The sequence below is a fragment of the Puma concolor genome, chromosome A1 (assembly GCF_028749965.1).
Source record: "Puma concolor isolate L17-30 chromosome A1, mPumCon1.1.hap2, whole genome shotgun sequence".
NCBI classification, from domain to species: Eukaryota; Metazoa; Chordata; class Mammalia; order Carnivora; family Felidae; genus Puma; species Puma concolor.
In genome coordinates this window covers 170,802,336-170,824,811 of record NC_141667.1, presented here as the reverse complement: position 1 = coordinate 170,824,811, position 22,476 = coordinate 170,802,336, and the positions used below count along the sequence as shown (strand labels likewise).

Sequence of the window (22,476 nt, the reverse complement as noted above, 5' to 3'; positions counted from 1 at the left end):
CCCCCAACTGTGAAGCGGCAGGAGTTGTATTTGCTGAAAGTAGTGCAATCTGGCAGGAAGGAGTTAGAGTGAAGAGTTGTGTTTGCTGCCCTACTTCAGAAGCATTTCTCTGACCCAGAAAGTTGCCCATATCTATTCTGATCCTATTGCAGGCATATGTATCCCATGATGGATTAACTGTTAATTAAGGCATGCACATGGTGAGGCTCACATATTAGGCAGTACTTCTAACAACAAAAACAATGAATCCCTCGGAAAATTGGCCTGTCCTGGCTGGGAAAACGCAAAAGTCGCCTTAAAAACCCAGAAGCACGAAGAGAAGTAACTGGATGGAGTCACCAGAAAACCTCTGAAGAAGTGGCCAACCATTCCGTGCCTCTGCTCTGCCCGCCATGATAGCGGACAAGAAGGTTCTGAGCTCTCAGACATCCCTGGTTAGGGGCGGGAACAGGTGCTCCAGGCAGCGGGGCGTGACTTGCGGGGACGAGGTGGGGCTGGGCTGGGCTTGTGGGGCGGGGCCACGTGGGGGGCGTGCCCACGGGGCGTGGCGAGATGAGGAAGGACCTGTCTGAGGCGGGGCGCGCGCGTCAGGAAGATGGCGCTGCGTCTGCTGTGGAGAGCGCCACGCGGAACGGCGGCGGCGGCGCTGTCGAGGCTGTGAGTGCAGGTCCCTGGTCCCCCGCCACCCGGGCCGGCCTCCCCAGTTCCTGCCGGGAACCCCCGCCGGCCGGGAGCACCGTGCCCCTCTCGCGCGCCGGCTCGACCTCTGCCAAGGTCGCCGACGCCCAGCGAGGGTCGCCCGTCCTCCGCGTGCCTCCCTGTGGGAGGGTCATTGCTTGGGGGCCGGGAAAATGGGTACAAACATTCGATTAGCAGCCCCAGAACACAAAACCAGCCCCCCGCCCCCCCCCCCCACAAGTGGAAACCGCGAACGTGTGCTGTTTGATAAAAGGGGTCCTGGAATCAGCGTCCGCGAGGCGGCTCGCCTGCTGAGGGAGAACACCCTTCGCTCGTTGGTTCAGCACAGCGGTTCCCAAACTGGTCTCAGGACCCCTTTACGCGCCGAAAAACTATTGACCCCGACGAACTCTTGCTTGTATCTAGTAATTTTTGCGGCGTGAGGAGTTAAAACAAGTTTAAAAAAATCTTCATTTACGAATAACACACCCGTTGCATTTTAACACACCCATATGTAGTGAAAGAGTGGTGTGGCTTTAGATTTTCGAAAGTCTCTTTGGTTTAATAGAGGACAGCTGGAGTCTCCTCTCCGCTGATTTGGAGGAGGTTTACAAAGCAGTTCCGGGCTCACGGAGGTGCTAGTTGGAAAAGGGAAGACCTCTCAGACCGTGTCGAAGGGGGTCGGGAACTCTCAGGTGTGCTGGGACCGCCCTTGGATAGCCGCTGGGCTAGCAGTTGCCAACTACATGCACACACGTTACCTTATCTGGCTCCCTGACCATGTGAAGAAGTCAGAACGAGGAAACTGAGGCTTGGAGAGGCTAAGTGACGCCAAGCAGAGAATGGCAGAGTTTGGTTTAGAAACCAAGCCTGTGGCTCTTGGTCTGGAACTTCTTCCATTTGCTTGCTCCCTGCTTCCGGACTCTCCCGTGTGTCCCGCGCCAGGCCCTACCCCGTCTTGTACATCCCGCCTTCCCCTTTCCCAGACCTGAGCCTGGTATGTGGCCCTGGGCTCAGGGGTTCACCCCTGGAACCAGAGATGGCTGCCAAGGCGGTAACACCCAGGCCCTTCCAGAAGGCCCCCTTTTCCTTCAGTAATGTGGTCCAGTGACCACATGCAGTCACCTATTTCTTTTTTTTTTTTTTTTTAATTTTTTTTTCAACATTTATTTATTTTTGGGACAGAGAGAGACAGAGCATGAACGGGGGAGGGGCAGGGCAGAGAGAGAGGGAGACACAGAATCGGAAACAGGCTCCAGGCTCTGAGCCATCAGCCCAGAGCCCGACGCGGGGCTCGAACTCACGGAGCGCGAGATCGTGACCTGGCTGAAGTCGGACGCTTAACCGACTGCGCCACCCAGGCGCCCCATGCAGTCACCTATTTCTAAGGCACTTGGGGCTCATCTCAAAGTGCTCTTTGCCATCTTTAGCACCTGGGCTCATTCTCCACACACACATCCTACTAAGGCCATGGCAGCAGGCTTTCGTGCTGGGTGCTTCAGGGAGCGTGCTTCCTGGGTTAAATCCTCTGTTTCCGCATCTTCAGAACACACAGAATTGGGAGAAGTAAAGGTGCTAAACGTCAGCTTAGAAAGGTCTGCCTAGAGATGCCTTAATTTCTAGTTAGGTTGCATTTAAGCTTCAGGCCGGTAGACCTGCTTCTGGTGGCTTTTTCCTTCTGTTTTTAGAGTGTCAGGAGCATTGCTGCTAGGCGGGGACCATGCGAGTGCTGTCCTTGATGCCTCGTTTTCCACCCTGCCTCTGGCCCTGCTGCTTTCTGTAGCCACTGCTCAATTTATGTAAATACCTGCCCTCAGTCTCGGGGAGCATAACTCTCCACTCCTAGGGATGCTATTGGTTCGACTGTCTTTTAAGTCCTCTCTGTCGACAGAGAAAATTAAAAAAAAAAAAAAAAGTGTGAATAGTAACCCATATATATATACCTTCATCTATAAATATATATATTTTTACAATAGGCTCTACACCCAAGGTGGGGCTAGAACTCACCAACCTGAGATCAAGAGTTACGTGCTCTACCGACTGAGCCAGATGCCCCCGGATATTTCTGTATAAAACCACTGTATCTATATTAACCTAAACCTGAGTTCATACTGCCTCCAATTGTAATCCATTGCCACATGGATCATTCTAGCCTCCTCCCCTTTGCTTGATTAATAAATTTTCACTACAACAGTTAGAAACCTGGCTCCCATCATCCACCATCCACCATCCAGTTACTTAATTGTTCAGTTTTAGCATACCCATACAGCAGTATTTGAATTGTTAGGCCATACTCTGGGGGAAAGAACTGTCAACGAAGTACAGTACTTGTGTGCAGTTCCTTTTCCTTTAGTCTTACAGGTGCCACTCATTTCCATAGTTACTTAGTTCAGGGCCTATTTCTCCCATCCCCTTCAGTGAGGTTGTTTCATACATTTGCAATACAGTTTCAGAGTCCCTTGTCATAATCTGCATTATTTCCTACCTCCCACATGAATTTTTTTTAAATTGCATATATTACGGTTTGTTCTTTTTGCTATAAAATTCTGTGGATTTTGACAAATGCATAATATCATGTATCTACCATAAGAGTATTATATACAGAATTGTTTTATTTCACTGAAAATCCCCCTGTGCTTCACCTGTTTGTCCATCCTGGCTTCTCCCAAACTCGATCATATTCCTGTCTCTATAGTTTTGCCTTTTCCAGAATGTCATAGAATTGGAATTACATAGTATGCAGTCCCATTAGATTGCATTCTTTCACTTAGCAATGTTCATTAAGGTTCCTCCCATGTCTTTTTCATGGCTTCTTAACTCATTTTCTTTTACTGCTGAATATTCCATTGTAGAGATGTTTCACAGTCTGTTCACCTATTGAAGGACATTTTAGTTCTATAAAGGTTTAATAAAGCTAGTATAAACATTCTCGTGCAGATTTTCTCTGGGTATAAGTTTTCAAATTAATTGGGTGAATACCTAGGAATATGATTGTATGGTAGCTTTGTAAGAAACTACAAACTATCTTCCAAAGTGCCTGTACCATTTTGCATTCCAATCATCAGTGGAAGGATGCTGTACATCCTTGCCAGCATTTAGTATTGTCAGTTGAAAAAACTTGTTTAGTCATGCTAACAGGTGCGTAGTGGTATCTGTTGTTGGTCTAATGTTCGTTTGTTTTAATTTGAAATTCCCTGATGTCAGGTGATGTTGGACATCTTGTCATATGTTTATTTGCCATCTGTGTATCTTCTTTGGTAAGGTGTGTATTCAGATCTTCTGCCTACTTCTTAGATTGTTTTCTTATTGTTGAGTTTTAAGTATTTGTTGCATAGTTTAGATAGAAGTCTTATAAAAGATATATGTTTGGCAAATATTTTCTCCCAGTCTGTGACTTGTCTTTTCATTCTCTAATGGTATCTTTGACAGAGCAGAAGTTTTTTTATTTTAATGAAATCATGCTTACCTTTTCTTTCGTGGATCATGCTTTTGCTGTTATTTTTAAAAACTCATTGCCAAATCCAGAGTCACATAGATTTTCTCCTGTATTTCCTTCTAAAAGTTCTACAGTATTATGTTTTATACTTGGGCCTGTGATCCATTTTAAGTTAGTTTTTATAAGTAGAAGGTGTTTGTCTAATTTTTTTGGATGTTGATCCAATTGTTCCATCCCATTTGTTGAAAAAATTGTCCTTTCTCCATTAAATTGCTTTTGCTCCTTTGTCAAAGGTCAGTTGGCCCTATTTGTGTGGGTCTGTTTCTGGACTCTTAATTTTGTTATATTGACCTGTGTGTCTGTTCTTTTGCCAATATTATGCTGTCTTTATTACTGTAACTTTATAGTAAGTCTTGAAGTTGGGTAACATCAGTTCTCCAACTTCAGTTTTCTTTCATATTATGTTCGCTATTCTGAGTCTTTGCCTTTCTGTATAAACTTTAGAATGAGTTTGCTGATATCCACAAAATAGCTTGCTGAGATGTGATTGGAACTGCATTGAATCTATAGATTAAATTGGGAAGAATTGACAGCTTCACAATATTGAGTCTTCCAATCCATGAATATGGACTATTTCCCCATTTATTTAAATGTTCTCGATTTCTTTCATCAGAGTTGTATAGTTCTCTGCATACAGGTCTTGTACATGTGTTGTTAGATTTATACCTAAATATTTCATTCTTTGGGTGCTGTTGCAAATGGTATCGTGTTTTATTTATTTTTATTATTATTATTTTTTTTTTAATTTTTTTTTTCAACGTTTATTTATTTTTGGGACAGAGAGAGAGCATGAACGGGGGAGGGGCAGAGAGAGAGGGAGACACAGAATCGGAAACAGGCTCCAGGCTCTGAGCCATCAGCCCAGAGCCCGACGCGGGGCTCGAACTCACGGACCGCGAGATCGTGACCTGGCTGAAGTCGGACGCTTAACCGACTGCGCCACCCAGGTGCCCCTGGTATCGTGTTTTAAATTTCAAATTCCAATTGTTCATTGCTAGTTTATAGGAAAGCAATTATCTTTTAAATATTAATTTTGTATCCTGCAGCCTTGTCATAATCACTTATAATTTACATGAGTTATTTTTTGTGAGTTCTTTGGGATTTTGTACATAGATGATCATGTAGTTCTCAAAAACTTTTTAAAAAATTAATTAATTTTAAGAGAGAGTGTGAGTGGGAGAAAGAGAGAGAGAATCCCAAGCAGGCTCCACTGTGCCAGGTGTGGAGCCTGATGCAGGGCTTGAACCCACAAACTGTGAGATCATGACCTGAGCTGAAACCAAGAGTCAGACACTTAACCAACTGAGCCACCCAGGCAGGCATCCCTCAAAAACATTTTTATTTCTTCTTTCTCAAGATGTGTGCCTTTTTATTTCCTTTTCTTGTTTTATTGCACTAGCTAGTGGCTCTAATAAGATGTCAATAAGAGTGATGAGAGGTGGCATTCTTGCCTTGTTCCCAATCTTAGGGAAAGCATCCAGTTTCCCATCATTAATTATGATATAAGCTGTATGTATTTTGTAGATGTCTTTTATTCCCCATTTGCTGATACTTTTTGTTTTTTATTGTGAATGGGTGTTGGATTTTATCAGGTTCTTTTTCTGCATCAATTGATATGGTTTTCCTTGTTTAGCCTGCCAATGTGGCAGATTACATTAATTGATTTTTGGATGTTGAACCAGCTTTGTATCCCTGGAATAAATCCTATTTGGTCATGGTGTATAATTCTTTTTATACATTTTTGGATTTGATCTGCAGATATTTTGTTAGGGGTTTTCTATCTATGTTCATGAGAGATATTGGTCTGTAATTTTCCTTTTTTGTACTGTGTGTGTGTGTGTGTGTGTGTGTGTGTGTGTGTGTGTGTGTGTGTGTGTGTTGGGGGGGTGGGGAGAGAATGCAGGTGTGAGTGGGGGAGAGGCAGAGGAAGAAAGAGAAAATCTTAAGCAGGCTCTATGCCCAGCATGGAGCCTGGCACAGAGCTTGATCTCACGACCTAGGCCAAAATCAAGAGTTGGTTGCTTAACCCAGTGAGCCACCCAAGCGCCCCTGTAGTGTGTTTATTGGTATTGGTTTCTGTGTATCTCATGACTTTTTTGTTTCTCTATTCCTTCTTTACTGCTTTCTTTTGTACTAAGTGAATACTTTGTAGTGTTTTAATATTTTAAATTTCTTTAATGATTTTTAACTACTTTTTTACTTTTTAAATTGGAGTATAGTTGACACAGTTTTTTTTTTTAATACTGTTTTTAAAGAGATTTTTTAGTGGTTACTCTAGGGCTTACCATGTACATTTTTGAAAAGAATTGTGGTAAAATAAAATACATGTAACATAAGCTTTGTCATTTTAACCATTCTAAGTATACAGTTTAGTGGCATTGCCACATTCACACTGTTGTGCAACCATTACCACTATCCACATTTTTTTCCTCACTCCAAACAGAAACTCTGTACTCATGAAGCACAATAATTCCTTCTCTATTACCTGGTAGTCCTTAGTCTACTTTCTGTGTTTCTGAATTTGCTTATTTTAGATATATAAGTGGGATCATATAATTTACATTCTTTTGTTTCTGGCTTATCTCACTTTGCATAATGTTTTCAAGAATCATTCATGTTGTAGTATGTATGAGAACTGCATTCCTTTTTATGGCTGGCTAATATTCCATCGTAAGTATATTGCCATATACATATTAACTTATAAGAATCTACTTTTGATTTATACTAAATTCCAGAAGAGAAATGTTACTTCTATATAGTTCTATTTCCGTTCCTTCTTTTTTGTGGTATTATAGTTATACATATTATATTTCTTTTTTCTTTTTTTTTTTTTTTTAGTGTTTTTTATTTATTTTTGAGAGAGAGAGAGAGAGAGAGAGAGTGTGTGTGTGAGTGGAGGGGGGCAGAGAGAGAGGGAGACACAGAATCTGAAGCAGGCTCCAGGCTCCGAGCTATCTGCACAGAGCCTGATACGGGGTCCAAACTCACCGACTGCAAGATCATGACCTGAGCCAAAGTTAGACTCTCAACCAACACCACCCAGGTGCCCCACATATTATGTTTATATGTTACAAACCCAGTATACATTGTTGTAGTTTTACTTATTTTATGTCTTTTAATTGATTAAAAAAACTTTTTAAATGCTTTATGTTTGAGAGTGAGAGAGCGTGAGTAGGGGTGGGGCAGAGAGAGAGGGAGACACAGAATCTGAAGCAAGTTCCAGGCTCTGAGCTGTCAGTACAGAGCCCCACACAGGGCTCGAACCCATGAACTGTGTGAGATCATGATCTGAGCCAAAATCGGATGCTCGACTGACTGAGCCACCCAGCCGTCCCTTAATTGATTAATTTTCAAAGAAAGCTCCATGCCCAATGTGGGGCTTGAGCTCATGACCCTGAGGTAAAGGGTCGCATGTTCTACTGACTGAACCAGCCAAGCACCCCAATTTTATATCTTTTAAAGAAACTTAGAGAAGGAGACACAAATTCACAGACACAAGTTCACAGACACACACACATTTTGTAGTATTTGTTATACTTACTTTCTTATTTACTAGTTCTGGTTTTCATTTGTTCCTATAGAGTTGAGTCACCATCTGGTGCCATTTTTTAACACAGTACATCTTTGTTCTCACCTCCTTTGTGTTGTTATTGGTAAATATACTACATTTCTATATGTTACTGGCCTGACAACACAATTATATAATATTCTTTTATATAGTTGCTTTTTAAATTAGACAAGAGAAGAAAGGAGCAGGAATGTGCATTTATCCTTAATTACTTTATTACTATTTGTGTATGTGTGTGTATGGATTTGATCTGTCTGGGATCACTTACTTTCAGCCTGAAGAACTCTCTTTAGTATGTCTTTAAAATTCTTAAAAAGAAATTTTTTTTTTTAACGTTTATTTATTTTTGAGACAGAGAGAGACAGAGCATGAACGGGGGAGGGTCAGAGAGAGGGAGACACAGAATCGGAAACAGGCTCCAGGCTCCGAGCTGTCAGCAGAGAGCCCAACGCGGGGCTGGAACTCACGGACCGCGAGATCGTGACCTGAGCCGAAGTCAGCCGCTCAACCGACTGAGCCACCCAGGCGCCCCTAAAATTCTTTTAAGTTTATTTATTTATTTTGAGAGAGAGAGAGCGCAAGTGGGGTAGGGGCAGAGAGACAATCCCAAGCAGGCTCCGCACTGTCAGTGCAGAGCCCCATGCAGGGCTCAAACTCACAAACCGTGAGATCATGACCTGAGCCTAAATCAGGAGTCAGACTGACCACCCAGGTGTCCCTCTTTAATATTTCTTGTAAGGTGGGTCTGCTAGCAATAGCCCTACACGTGTGTGTGGCCTTTCAAACCCTCTCCTTTCTCCCTTTTTAGTTCAGTCCCTGCGGCTGTTTCCACTTTTCCACTTTCTCTCCAGCTGCTTTTGGGGGGCGGTGCTTTTCCTCGTATTCTCCCCCCCACCCTCATTCTGTCTCCCCATGCAAAAACAGCTCCCTGCCCTCCACAGCTTTTCTCTCCCCCAGTTCGCCTCTCTGCGCTGCGTACCTGCTGAATTCTGTGGTTCTGGTTGTGCAGATTGTTGTGTTAATCCTCAGATCACTTGTCTAGGTGTGCAGGATGGTTTAGTGTTGGTCTGGCTGTATTTCATGGACGCAAGACACAAAGATAACTTCCATGCTGTTCCACCATCTTGGCTCCTCCCTGTGTGTGGCCTTTCAGAAGCCCAGGAAAAGGTCAGAGCTTTTCAAAGTTGATGGATATCTCATTTTCCAGCTTTTTCATTAAAGCTTTATTTAAGGTATACAAGTATACAGCTTTATTTAAGATTTTATTTTTAAGTCATTGCTACACCCAGCATGGGGCTTGAACCCACAACCTTGAGATTAAGAGTTGCGTGTTCTGCTGACTAAGCCAGCCAGGTGCCCAGGTGTACAGTTTTATAATTTAACATCTGTGTACACTACAAAGTGGTTACCACCACAAGTCTAGTTACCATCCTTCACCATACTGTTGACCCTCTTTACCCATTTTGCCCACCAGGCCCCCAACCCTGTTAACCCTCTGGTAACCATTAGTCTGTTCTCTGTATCTGAGATTATTTTTATTTTGTTTGTTCATTTCATTTTTTTTTTTTTTAAGATTCTACATGTAACATCATATGGTATTTGTATGGTATTTGCTCTTCTCCATCTGACTTACTTTGCTTGAATACCCTCAAGATCCAAACATGTTGCAGATGGCAAGATTTCATTCTTCTTTGTGGTTGAGTAGTATTTCATTGTATAAATACACCACATCTTTATCCATTCATCTGTTGATGGACATTTTGTTTCCGTATATTGGCTATTGGAAACAGTACTGCAGTGAACATAACAATAAACAGGAGAGCATATATCTTTTTAGTGAAAGTTTTCCTATTACCTGGAGGTAGAAGAGTTGGGTCATAGGGTAGTTCTATTCTTAATTTTTTGAGGAAACTCCAAATTGTTTTACATAGTGGCTGCTCCAGTTTACAGTCCCAGCAACAGTGTGTGAGGGTTCCCTTTTCTCTGCACCCTCTCCAACACTTGTTATTTTTTGTCTTTTTGGTAATAGCCATTTTTACAGGGGTTAGGTAATATCTTATTTTGGTTTTTATTTGCATATCCCTAATAATTATTGATGTTGAGCATCTTTTTCATTTGCTTGTTGGCCATCTCTATGTATTCTTTGGAGAAATGTCTTTTCAGATCTTCTCCCCATTTCATAATCAGGTTGTTGTTGAGTTGTATGAATTCCTTTTGTATATTTTGGATATTCACCCCTTATTGGATATGTGGTTTGCAAATATTTTCTCGCATTCAGTGGGTTGACTTTTCATTTTCCTGTTAATTTCTTTTGCTGTACAGAAGCTTTTTACTTTGATGAGGTCCCATTTGTTTAGTTTTACTTTTGTTTTTCTTGCCTTTGAAGTCAGATCCACAAAGACGTTGCTAAGACTGATGTCAAGGACTTTACTGCTTATGTTTCTTCTAGGAGTTTTATGGTTTCAGGTCTTACATTCTAGTTTTTAATCCATTTTGAGTTAATTTTTGTGTATGGTGTAATATAGTGGTCTGTATTCTTGTGCATGTAGCTATCCAGTTTCCCCAACACTATTTATTGAAGAGACTGTTCTTTCTCCATTGTATAGTCTTGGCTCCATCTTTTCCTTTTAAGCTTTTTGGTTAGCCTGTCGTTTGCCCTGTTATCCAGCATCTCAGGTAGCGATGATATTAAATAATTGCTTCGGATTGTTTTGACAAACGCCCTCAGGGAGAATGCTGTTCCCACTGTTCAGGCTCTAAGCCAGGTGAGCCCTGCAAATGGAGTCTTCCAGGGAGCTACCAGGTGGCAGTTCTCTGTGTGTGGTGCTTTCAAAGACCTCCCACCCTACCCTGTCCCCTCCGGTGGCTGCCAGGCTGCTGGTTTTCACAAGGATTATGACTGTTGGTTTTTAAGGCTACCACCGAACTGGGGAGAGGGCGTGGGTAAGTTAAAAAAACAACAACAACAAAAACCCACATGGTTTGCTGTTCTTAACTGAGATTCATCCGTGTTTCTTGAATAAATGCTCCCAGATTGCTGCAGGCCTTTGGTTAATGTCTAGAATTCTAAAAAAGTTGATTCTGACTGCCAATATTCTCATTGTTATTGTAGAGGATTAGGTTTTTGAAGTTCCTTTCTCTGCAATTTTGCTGGTCACCCCTGCTTAGAATTTTGATCAAGAATTTGAGTTGGGGTGCCCAGGTGGCTCAGTTAGTTGAGCATCTGGCTCTTGATTTCGGCTCAGGTCATGATCTCATGGTTTATGGGATTGAGCCCCATGTCGAGCTCTGTGCTGACAGTGTGGAGCCTGCTTGGGATTCTCTGTATCCCTCTCTCTCTGCCCCTCCCCTGCATGTGCGCTCGCTCTCTCTCTCTCTTTCTCTCTCAAAATAAGTAAAATAAACTTTAAAAAAAAAGAATGGATTTGAATTTATAAAATGTTTTTTCAGTATCTGTTGTGATCATGTGGCTTTTCTTAAGTATGTTAATATGATGAATCAGATTAGTTAAAAAATTTTTTTTTAATGTTTATTTATTTTTGAGACAGAGACAAAGCATGAGTGGGGGAGGAGCAGAGAGAGGGGAAACACAGAAGCTGAGGCAGGCTCCAGGCTCTGAGCCATCAGCCCAGAGCTGGATGTGGGGCTCGAACTCACAAACCATGAGATCATGATCTGAGCTGAAATAGAGTTGGACGCTTAACCAAATGAGCTCCCAGGTGCCCTGAAGTGTTATTTTGAAATATTTATTGGCATCATTAGAAATTGACTTTACTTGCCCAAGTGCATGGTGAGAAGCTAAAAGGAGATGCTATAAACAAATATGTTTTGGGTTGTAAGGCAGAAAGTAATGTTAAGTGGTCCGGGAGGCAGGGGACCAACCATCTCAACTTTCCCAGGAAATTCTTGGTTTTAGCACCAAAAGTCCCACATTCTAGGAAACCTGTTTCAGGCAAAGCAGGATAGTTATTCACTCTAGAGATAGAGAAGTGAAGGGCTGGGACACCTGTGTGTCTCAGTCGGTTGTGTCCGACTTTGGCTCAGGTCATGATCTCATGGTTCATGGGTTTGAACCCCACATTGGGCTCTGTGCTGACAGCTCAGAGCCTGGGGCCTGCTTCAGATTCTGTGTCTCCATCTTTCTCTGCCCCTTCCCTGCTTGTGCTCTGTCTCTCTCTCTCTCTCTCTCTCTCTCTCTCTCTCTCTCAAAAATAAATAAACATAAAAAAAAGGGGGGGTGAGAGAGAGAGAAGTGAAGGGCTGTAGGATGAAATGAAGATGACCTAAGATGGTAGACCAGGGCCTTTGTTAAGAGGCTGAAGAGAAGAGAAAGAGGGAGGAGACTCTGAGGATGTAGGAAATACCATGACAGGGTACATAGACCAGGAGTAGCCTGGGGGCAGGGAACATGTCCTCGGGCTGGACGGAGAAGTTGGTGGGAAATGAGGTATCCCAGAGAAAAACTAGTGGGCAACAGCCAAGCTGGTGAGTAAGAACTAAAAGTGGTAGCTGGGCCTGAATCGGAAGATACACATGTCCATGGGTGGTACCTCCTGGAGAAGATATCCCTGCAAAAGGAAACTCCCAGCAAGGTACTGTTTGCCAAAACAAGGCTGTGCCACGTCTACTAAATAGCATAGCCTTTGCTTGTGGATCTGTCTATTCCAGCGTGTAGTGCTTCAGCTCTCATTGTACTGTTTCCCTGTCATAGAGTTTTGCTGTGAACTAGAACCATCTGTGTGGGTACAGGCCAGGAGGAAGAACATTGGGTAACCTAAATGGTTTCTGTGGGAAAGGCCAGCAGGTAGGTAGGAAAGGCCAGGACCTGAAGATGAATTCTGACTAAACAACCGTTACCCTATACCCCCATGGGCCCATAGCGGAGTTGAGGACAATTTTACCACATGTGCTTTTCTCTACTCCCCAGACTGTGGCCACCAAAGTCTTTGCCCTCTCAAGGAACTGTCCTGAGTGCCCCTGTCTTGCAGAATGTTTGAGTGACATATGCACTTTACTATTCTAGAAATACTCCATGTGGTGTGTTGAGAATATTCTCTGAAGTTACTTACATATGAGACTTAGAAAGTGAACACATATGCTTGGTTGTGGATGAGCCTGGGGGAAGACATCATACATAGTGAAATCACATCCACAGAGTGGCTGACATGGCTCAGCATCAGTACTTTCCTGAAGTGACTGTTTTCTCCAGTTAGGGCTTTACAGCAGCCAATGTCTGATTGATGTAATTTCTGAGAACAGCCTTTGGTCAGTTTCCTTAACTGAGTGTTGTGGCTGCTCTATAGGAGCTGCTATTTTATGTGTGACTCCCTGTGAGGAAGTCTGCTAAAATTTTAGGTACATGTGGCTAAAATTTTAGGAAGGCAGGGAGAAGAAAGCTGGGCTCCTTGGGGAGTGGTTATTGATGGGTTTGATGACTGTTCTTAAGATTGGAAGAGTTGTTAATTGTAAAAACAATACGCTTTCGTGCCCCTGAGTGCAACTGGAGCTGTGTTCTATTGATACATTTGGCTTCTTTATTCCTGTACACATTGCTCATGATGGCAACAGTTTCAGAATTTTATTAGTTAATAAAAAAATCAAAGAAATAACGTTTATGTTTTCATATAGGTCACTGGGTATGAATTTAAATCCATTGCAATTCAAACAGGTTTAATTTATTTCATGTTGTTAACTTGAATGTTTTATTGCATATCAATTAAATAACTCACTTGAATGATGTAGATAATAAATGGGCTCAAGAATTGAGATTTATTCCTTCCTTCCTTCTCTTCCCCTTTCTTTTCTTTCTCTCCTTTTGCGCATCTTCCTTCCCTTCCTTCCATAAACCAAGTTTAAGGTGGCTTTTTATTTAGTTGCTTTGATTTTATATTTTGGTTAAGTTTTAGGATGTTAACTAATCTTGCAGCATTGATGTACGCTACTGTTCCATGACTCTGTCACATATATATTTGGGTGTATATAATTCCAGCTATTCATTTAAACTATTTCCAAGTTTTCTGCCTCAGGAAATGCAGAGATAATGTCCCTATACCCGAATCTCTGTGGCAACTCTTACTCATGTACTTAGAGGTGAATTTCTGTATGTGAACTTGCTGGTTCAAAGACTATGGACATTTTAAGCTCTTTGATGCTTGTTTTCAGGTCATTCTCCAGAAAGGGTGAGATACCTGGATTGCAGTATGCCCTTTGGAGGCTCATCTTGCCCAATTTCCTCGGCATCTGCAGGCCTGTGCACAGTAAAGTAAGCAAGACTGTCACAGTCGTCAGCATCTGGCCTAGAAAGAACCCTATCCTCTGGCTGTCAGTCAGGGCCAGCTTTTCTCTCTGTGGCCTCAGCTGTCACACTGACCTTGCTTGTAGGTGGTTCTGGAAACAGCTATGGAATTTTACCCCTTTTGCAAGTTCTCTTTTGAACTACACCATATGTAATGTTTTCCTCTTAGTTGGCCTTTTGAGATTGACAGAGGTGCCTGATTTTATAATAAAGGATTCAAAGTAAATATCTGTGAGAAAGTAAAAATTCTATTTTAATAGGATGCTAGTATGGGCATGTCTTACTTACCTGTTCCCCTTCACTGTGTTCTGGCCAAGAAGGTAGAGTGCTCTGTAAGTATTTGCAGGACACTTTTCAAATATGAATATTTGGAACATGTAAATACTGGAAATTTTAGAAGACACTTCCTACTTTATTGCCCTACTTGGCCACCTTCAGTAAAATTAGGGTCACAGTTCAGTGGTAGAATGTGTTCACTGTTTAACTGAGAGTTCTACATTGGTAAAAAATTGAATTAAAAAAGAGACTCTGTGAACCTTTTGAAAGTTTATATGATTAAAAATACCATTGTACATGTATACATTGTACCACTTTACAAGCAGTGCAGGCTCATTTTAAAGCACACTTGTGTTCTTATTTAATGTCACAGTATTGTTTGTGAGAAAGATGATATGTCCTTAATATACATATCAAAGACAATATGTATTTATTTCTTGGCCAAATACAAAAGTTTAAGAAATCAAAAACAAAAAATCTGTGCCAAATGCGGTTTTCACACAGAGGCACTGGAGGGCGCTCTAGCAATGAGAGATATAAATTGTCTCCTTACAAACATGCCTCTTCGGAAAAGATACGGAAGTTGGTTTTCCTGTCACTTTAAAAAACAATTGTTTTTATTTTTATTTTATTTACTTTAATATTTATTTGCTTTTGAGCAAATAAAGAGAAGACAGAGCGTGAGCCAAGGGAGGGGCAGAGAGTGAGACACAGAATCTGAAGCAGGCTCCAGGCTCCAAGCTGTCAGCACACAGCCTGACCAGGAGAGAACCATGAGATCGTGACCTGAGCCAAATTCGGACACTTAACCGACTGAGCCAGCAAGGCACCCCTTAATTAATTTTTTTTAATTAAGTAATCTCTGTGCCTAGCAAGGGACTCAAACTCACAACCCTGAGATCAAGAGTAATATGCTTTACCGACTGAGTCAGCCAGGTCCTTTCTATCACTTTTTAAGTCAAATGAAAAACACATAGATGGCAGAGGAAATACTTCTATACTGACCTTTTCCCTTGAAAGGTTTATAAGGAACTTAAGCGGATCTGTGCCCCGCGGCACCTTATTACTTCCAGGCAGACTGGCCTCCTTACCACCTATACAACATAGCAACTTCCCCCCAACTATTTCCACGCTCTCATCCCTCTCACTCTACCTGATGTTTTTTCCATTGCATTCATTTCCACTTGACATAATGTATGTTTATCTGTTTATTGCCTGTCTTCACCCCATCCCCCATGCAGCTATTCATAAGAGCAGACACTTGTTCTGTTTATCCCATTGCTATATACCCCAGCCCTAAAACAGTACTTAGCACATAGTAAGTGCCCAGTATAAATTTGCCAAATAAAAAAAGAACATTTAGGAAGTGAAGTATTTGAGACAGTGTTTCTGGAAATTTGTGCCTTTTTTTTTTTTATTGTGGTAAAATATATATAACATAAATTTATCATTTTAACCATTTTTTTTTCAACGTTTTTTTATTCATTTTTGGGACAGAGAGAGACAGAGCATGAACGGGGGAGGGGCAGAGAGAGAGGGAGACACAGAATCGGAAACAGGCTCCAGGCTCTGAGCCATCAGCCCAGAGCCCGACGCGGGGCTCGAACTCACGGACCGCGAGATCATGACCTGGCTGAAGTTGGACGCTTAACCGACTACGCCACCCAGGCGCCCCCATTTTAACCATTTTTAAGTTCATGGTTCAGTGGCATTAAGTTCACTCACATTTTTGTACAACCATCACTACCGTCTATCTCTGGAACTATATCATCATCTCGAACTGAAACTTGTACCCACTATAGAATAACTCTCCATTGTCTCCTGTCCCAAATCCCTATTCTCCATTTCTGTTTCTGTGAATTTGACTATTTTATATTCTCACATAAGTGGAGTCATGCAATATTTGTCTTTTGTGTCTGGCATATTTCACTTAGAATAATGTCAATATCCATGTTGTAGCATGTGTTAGAGTTTGCTTCCTTTTTCAGGCTGAATAATATTTTATTACATGTAAATACCACATTTCGTTTATTCATTCATCCATCAATGGACATTTGAATGGTTTTCATCCTTTAACTATTGCTAGTGCGTATTTTATACAGAGCATAGAAATGTGATGTTTAGGTTTTGAGTCTTAAGTAGATTTCTTTGGAACAGTGATAGATTCTTTAGATTATACCAATGAGTCATAGTTCACCCTTGGATGATTTCTGCCTTCAGGAAAATACTCTTAGTTCAGATTAAAGTAGAAACTTATTTAAGACAAGCTCTGAAAGATCAGAAGTGGTTTAATATCCCTACTGGTGCTATTCAAGTTTTTCTTACAAATGCCAAAAAAAAAAAAAAAAAAAAAAAGTTCAAAACAAAATCAAATTACTAATTCTCTGGTATAAGCAAGAAGATCTTGGATAGATACTCTGGGGTTCTAGTCCAGTGCTGACCCTGCAGTTAGCCCTTGACCTTGTTCAAGGCTCTTGTCTAAATTGAAGCTTATTTTTCTCACAGTTAAAACAGGAGGTTGGACTAGATGCCTCTTATCGGTTGACATTCCATAATCTAGAAGGAATCTAGAAAGGAATTATTGACTTAAAGTAAGAGGACTTTAGAGAATTTAGAAATATAAAATATATGGCTTTTTGAGCTTTTAGTTATTTTGGTCCATTTCAGCTCAATTTTTTTTTAACGTTTATTTATTTTTGAGACAGAGAGAGACAGAGCATGAATGGGGAAGGGTCAGAGGGAGAGGGAGACACAGAATCTGAAACAGGCTCCAGGCTCTGAGCTGTCAGCACAGAGCCTGACACGGGGCTTGAACTCACGGACCGTAAGATCATGACCTGAGCCGAAGTCGGATGCTTAACCAACTGAGCCACCCAGGTGTCCCTTTTTCAGCTCAGTTTGAACAGAGATTGAAGATAAAAGCTTTGCCTTCCCCAAATTTGTGGGTTCAGTAATTGATTGGAACTCTTCTTGCCACGTTGGGAGGTTGTTTTGTTCATGTATTGTTCATTCTTATCCTTTAGAGCTCCCATACAGGAGGTGTCTTCGTTTCTCTCTCTCTGCAGCAGGGACTGCTGCCGGCTGCTTGCTGTGTTCAAGTCCTTAGTTTAAGTGGCTGCTGACTGCCACAGTACAGAGGGGCTCTGATTTCAAAATAATTTGGCTGTACTGAAAATACAAAATCTAGAAGAGATCAGGAATAATTAGAGGTAGATACCCTAAATTTTAGTCTAATCTGCAAGATTGTCTCAGAGAAGTGGAGATGTGATTTTTGCCTGCATTCCATCCTCTTCTAGTTATCTCCTGCGCTCCTAGAGCTTTCATACTGACCCACGAATGCTCCAGTGGGTGGAGCACAGAGCTCTTAGAGCCTGCCTATTCTAGCTCCCATAGTCCACGGTTCACCTAGAGATACCCAGTGAATATGAGAAAACCAGCTTGTGCTAATGTCATGTTTGTAATCCTCTCACATGCCTTACCTGCAAAGGACGTGGGCCACTAAAGAGAATTTCTCTTCTACCAGGAAAGCAAGTATGGACATAGCTTGTGGGGCCCCTCCTGTCCTCCAATCCCTGGACAAGGGTCCAGGCTGTGAATTTGGGTCATGAGTGTCTCCCTGTGCTGCAGAAGAGCCAGGAATTTACCAGGTGACCTGGTAACATGCTTGAGACTGGGGAGAGGATTTACCCTTAGAAATCTCCCTGCTCCTCCCCACCCCCTACACTCACTTCTTACTGACCTTAAGCTTCCTAAAGTGGGCTCTGATCTCCCCCTTACACAGCATAAATTCCATGATATCCTCTCTTGGCTGCATGAAGTCCAGAACCCTGAGTGTGGCATGCATGTGTCTCCTCACTTATCACCCACCTTTCCAACATTGCTCCCAGGGCTGCTTACCTTGCACCACTCAACCAGAAGGCTCACCATTCCACACACCACCCACCTCTCTCTCTGATTTGCTGACTCTCTTCCTCCCACCTCTCATCTTCAGGTTCTGCCTTTACTTATTAGCAGGCAGCCCTCTTCCACCAGCCCTTGGCAACTGTCAGCCTGCTTTCTGTCAATGCATCTACCTGTTCTGGATGTTTCATATAAATGGAGTCATACAATATATGGCCTTTTGTGACTGGCTTCTTTCTTTTTTTTTTTTTTTAATTTTTTTTTCAACGTGTTTTATTTATTTTTGGGACAGAGAGAGACAGCATGAACGGGGGAGGGGCAGAGAGAGAGGGAGACACAGAATCGGAAACAGGCTCCAGGCTCCGAGCCATCAGCCCAGAGCCTGACGCGGGGCTTGAACTCACGGACCGCGAGATCGTGACCTGGCTGAAGTCGGACGCTTAACCGACTGCGCCACCCAGGCGCCCCAGACTGGCTTCTTTCACCTAGCATGTTTTCGAGGTTCATCCACGTTATGGCATGTATCAGTCAGTATTTCATTACCTTTTGTGGCTGAATAGTACTCTCCTGTAGGTATATATTCTGTCTATCCATTCATCAGTTGATGGACATCTGGATTGTTCCACCTGTCGGTGATTGTGAATGGTGCTGTTACGAATATTTATGCATAACTATTTGAGCGCCCGTTTTCAGTTCTTCTGGGTATATACCTATCTATGGAATTGTTGGGTCATATGGCAATTCTGTGTTTAACTTTTTGAGTAGCCCACTGTTTCCCACAGAGGCTTCACCAGTTTACATTCCACTGGCGATACATAAGGGTTTCAGTTTGCATCCTTGCCAACTTTGGTTATTTTCTATTGTTTTTATGATAGCCATCCTAGTGGGTGTGAAGTGGTATCTCATTGCGGTTTCCTCCAAACAACTTTTAAATACACAGATCAGTTAAGTAACTGATTTTAAATAAGAATTTGAAAAGGAAAAAAACACGCATCAGTTCATTTCACTTCTCTGCTTAGCGTCCTTAGAGCTCCTTCTCTTGGCCCTTCAGGACGAGTCTGGTCTTGTTCCTTCTACTCTTTGTAGCTCACCTGCTTCCACCCTTCTCACACATACTACCCCTTCCAGCATCATTGGCTTTCACTTACTTTTTTAAGCAAGGAAGGCGGACCATGGGCTTTGAGGCTTAGAGGAGTTCAGACACTTCCCCAAGGTCATACAGACCTGAGCCTGAGCCCTGGCCCTGCCACTTACTAGCCAGTTCCCTTTAGTTTTGTCATCTGTAAAAGCAGCTTGTGATCCTTAACCACAGAGAGCAGTTAGAATTAAATGAGCTCATGCACTGAATGCATGGTGCCTGGCTCATAAGGACATTGATAAACAATGGATATCAAAAGGAAACAAGATAATACATAAGCGCCACCTCCTTGGGGAGGGGGACGACCATCTGAAGCATGTCCTCCCTCACATCCCCATTTGCCTCCCTCAGAGCTTCCTGTTCTTCATTATGCTTGCAGTTCAACATGATGTGAATGAATGGGTGCATTTCCTCTTGTTTGGTCTCACCACTCGACTGGCATCTCTGTTTACTCTTTATGCCTACACCCAGCATAGTGCCTGACACATAGTAGGCACTTATTAAATATTCCTGAATGAAAAAACCATCATAGGGTCACAGTAAACAGAATTCCTTACTCATTATTCACTTGACATGAGAGGGTGGAAAGGCAAACTTTTTATGTTTGAGTGTGGGTGTATGTATGTTTTCCTAGATTATAGATTTGTCTAAACATTCCTGCTAATTTAATATGTCAAATCTGAAGGTTCTTTCTTGGCTTGAGTTTTTGAACACAGTCCAGGGCTGTTTTCAGATCCCTCAGTATTCTCCTTTTTTGAAAGAGTTTTTGAAAACATAAAGGGGTATCTTCTGTACATACTTTTCTACATTATTCATTTATGTAAATGAGTTGTGGATAGAGGGGCTATTTTAATGTCAAAATGTGGCTTTACCTTGGCATCGAGGTATCATTAGGAGAACCCAGTCTGTCTATGTGGTTGAAATATCCCTCCAGCCAGTGTTTCTGTCCCAGGTACATTCTGTTTATTTCAAAATTTCTCACCTGTGGAACACACTTCTTTCTTTCAAGTCGGGATCATCTCAGCACCTGGAAGATATGTTTAAACAAATAGTCACAGGGGCGCCTGGGTGGCGCAGTCGGTTAAGCGTCCGACTTCAGCCAGGTCACGATCTCGCGGTCCGTGAGTTCGAGCCCCGCATCAGGCTCTGGGCTGATGGCTCGGAGCCTGGAGCCTGTTTCTGATTCTGTGTCTCCCTCTCTCTCTGCCCCTCCCCCGTTCATGCTCTGTCTCTCTCTGTCCCAAAAATAAATAAACGTTGAAAAAAAAAATTTAAAAAAAAACAAAAAACCAATAGTCACAGTCTTTCAGTTCATTGGAGAAATCTTAGGATCCAAAGCAATATTTACTTTTATTCTGCAATTTTCTTTTCTGCTTTTGTTTTTTCTTTTCCCATTCCACGCTGTTCTCCAACCCCCACCCCACATACCCTGGTTGATAGTAGGGTGAGGTGTCCTAGAAGGCTTGGACTTCTGGCCTTGACTATAATCATGGATTAGTGACCACTGTTGGAGAAGAGCCCTGTATCCTTATGACTTCTCCATTGGGAATTAGTGAAATGAACCCACAGGCTGATAGGGGAAGAATTCTGTTGTTGATCTGATGCCTGGTGGGCTGGACGCTCCCTGAGGACAAGGCACCACATTCTTCATTTCTGTCTCTGTGCAGTGCCTGGGCAGGACTGCTCATCAGCAAGTGTCTGAAACCAACCAGATGGCTGCAAACATTCTGTTATGTGTGGGAACCTCTAAGTATTAGCAACTAGCCAGAGACCAGCAGTGATGAGCACTTTTTAGGCTCGACACACATTTGATTCCTAAAACGAGGACCCCAGGCATCAGCTGAAGAAATGACTTTTAAAGATAGAAACAGGACTGTTAACACATGTGCATTTTACTAATCAGTGTACTGTTTTTGAGGCATTAGTAAAAATATTAGTATTTCCAGCATTGTTAATGAGGGATAAGAAACTTACATTTATCTTCACAACCATATGGTTTACTGCTTGATGTGGTTTTCTTTTTTGATATTTTTAAATTTGACTTTTAGTAAGGACAAAACCATTTGCTTGTAGGAATTTATTCTGCAGGTAAATGAGACAAGTATTTACTTCATAGAATATTTCTTTATAACAAGAAATTCTAGAACATATTGATGGTTTTCTTAAGAGATACTTATATTTTATTATTCAGTCATTCATTTATACATTCTCCCGAAATGAATGAAAATTATGCCCCTACATAGTCCTAGGGAGCTCCTGAGAGCGAGGAAGGGGAAGAAAATTTCTCATGGGTTTTTTTCCATGCCAGGCACCTGGACACACTTTAGTTGGCACATCTTTTGTAAGATACTGTGTAGTCTAAGGTGCTTGGGTCAGGAGATGAAACACTGAAAGGTAAGTCTGCCACTATTATATTTTATTCCTTGAGTAGCCAGCATAGTGCTGTGGCCCATGGTAGGTACTTAGTAAATGTTGACTAAACGGGATGTGTCATGGGAAGTGGTGAAGTAGAGGCAGGAGCGACTTGCAGAGGGCATGGGGATTATTCCCAGGGAAGCTGACCTCTGAGCAGGTTTGAGAGGATGACAGGGGAGGGAACGGCATTCCTGGCTGAGGGAACTGCTTGTGCAAAGGCACAGCAGGAGAATTAGGAGTGAGTGGTTGTGGAGTAGGGGTGCCTCGTGGCAGAGGGGCTGGGCATAGCTGAGCAGGTGGGTTGGAGCCGGCTGTTGGCAATGGGGAGGCAGTAGAGATGTTTACTGTCTCTCAGCCTCCATCAAGTGAGTGCTTCATTCCGCACTCTGGTTTAGGGGGTAGTCCCTCGTCATGTCAACCTCTTGCCTTTCTCTTTTCTTTTAATTACATTCAAAACGGGCTGGGAAACCTAATTGGAACAGAGAGAAAGTGATGAAACTGTAGCCTGGGGGGCAGGCCAGTTCATCCATTCCTCCTAATGCACTTAACTATGTTTAAGCACTTCTAAGTTATTTGGACCCTTCAGATGACTTCATTTCTGTGACTACTGTACACTTAGCTTCCCACATCTGCATTTAATTTCTTAAGCGACTTTAATGGGAAACTTCAAACAGTTTAAATGTCAATTACCAAAAAAGTGAGGTTTTCAA

At 42.3% G+C, this 22,476-nt stretch overlaps 1 protein-coding gene across 8 annotated transcripts in view; it reads left to right on the top strand.

The window, feature by feature from the left end:
- Positions 1 to 528: 528 nt before the first annotated feature.
- The window catches only part of CLYBL (citramalyl-CoA lyase), a 269,270-nt gene continuing 247,322 nt past the window's right edge, over positions 529 to 22,476 (top strand). For all 8 annotated transcript variants that reach the window (XM_086708818.1, XM_086708824.1, XM_086708809.1 and 5 more), the window contains exon 1: positions 529 to 657. In XM_086708818.1, the coding sequence (XP_086564944.1) occupies positions 596 to 657 (62 nt within the window). In that variant the 5' untranslated portion in view covers positions 529 to 595. The remainder of the gene's footprint in view (positions 658 to 22,476) is intronic.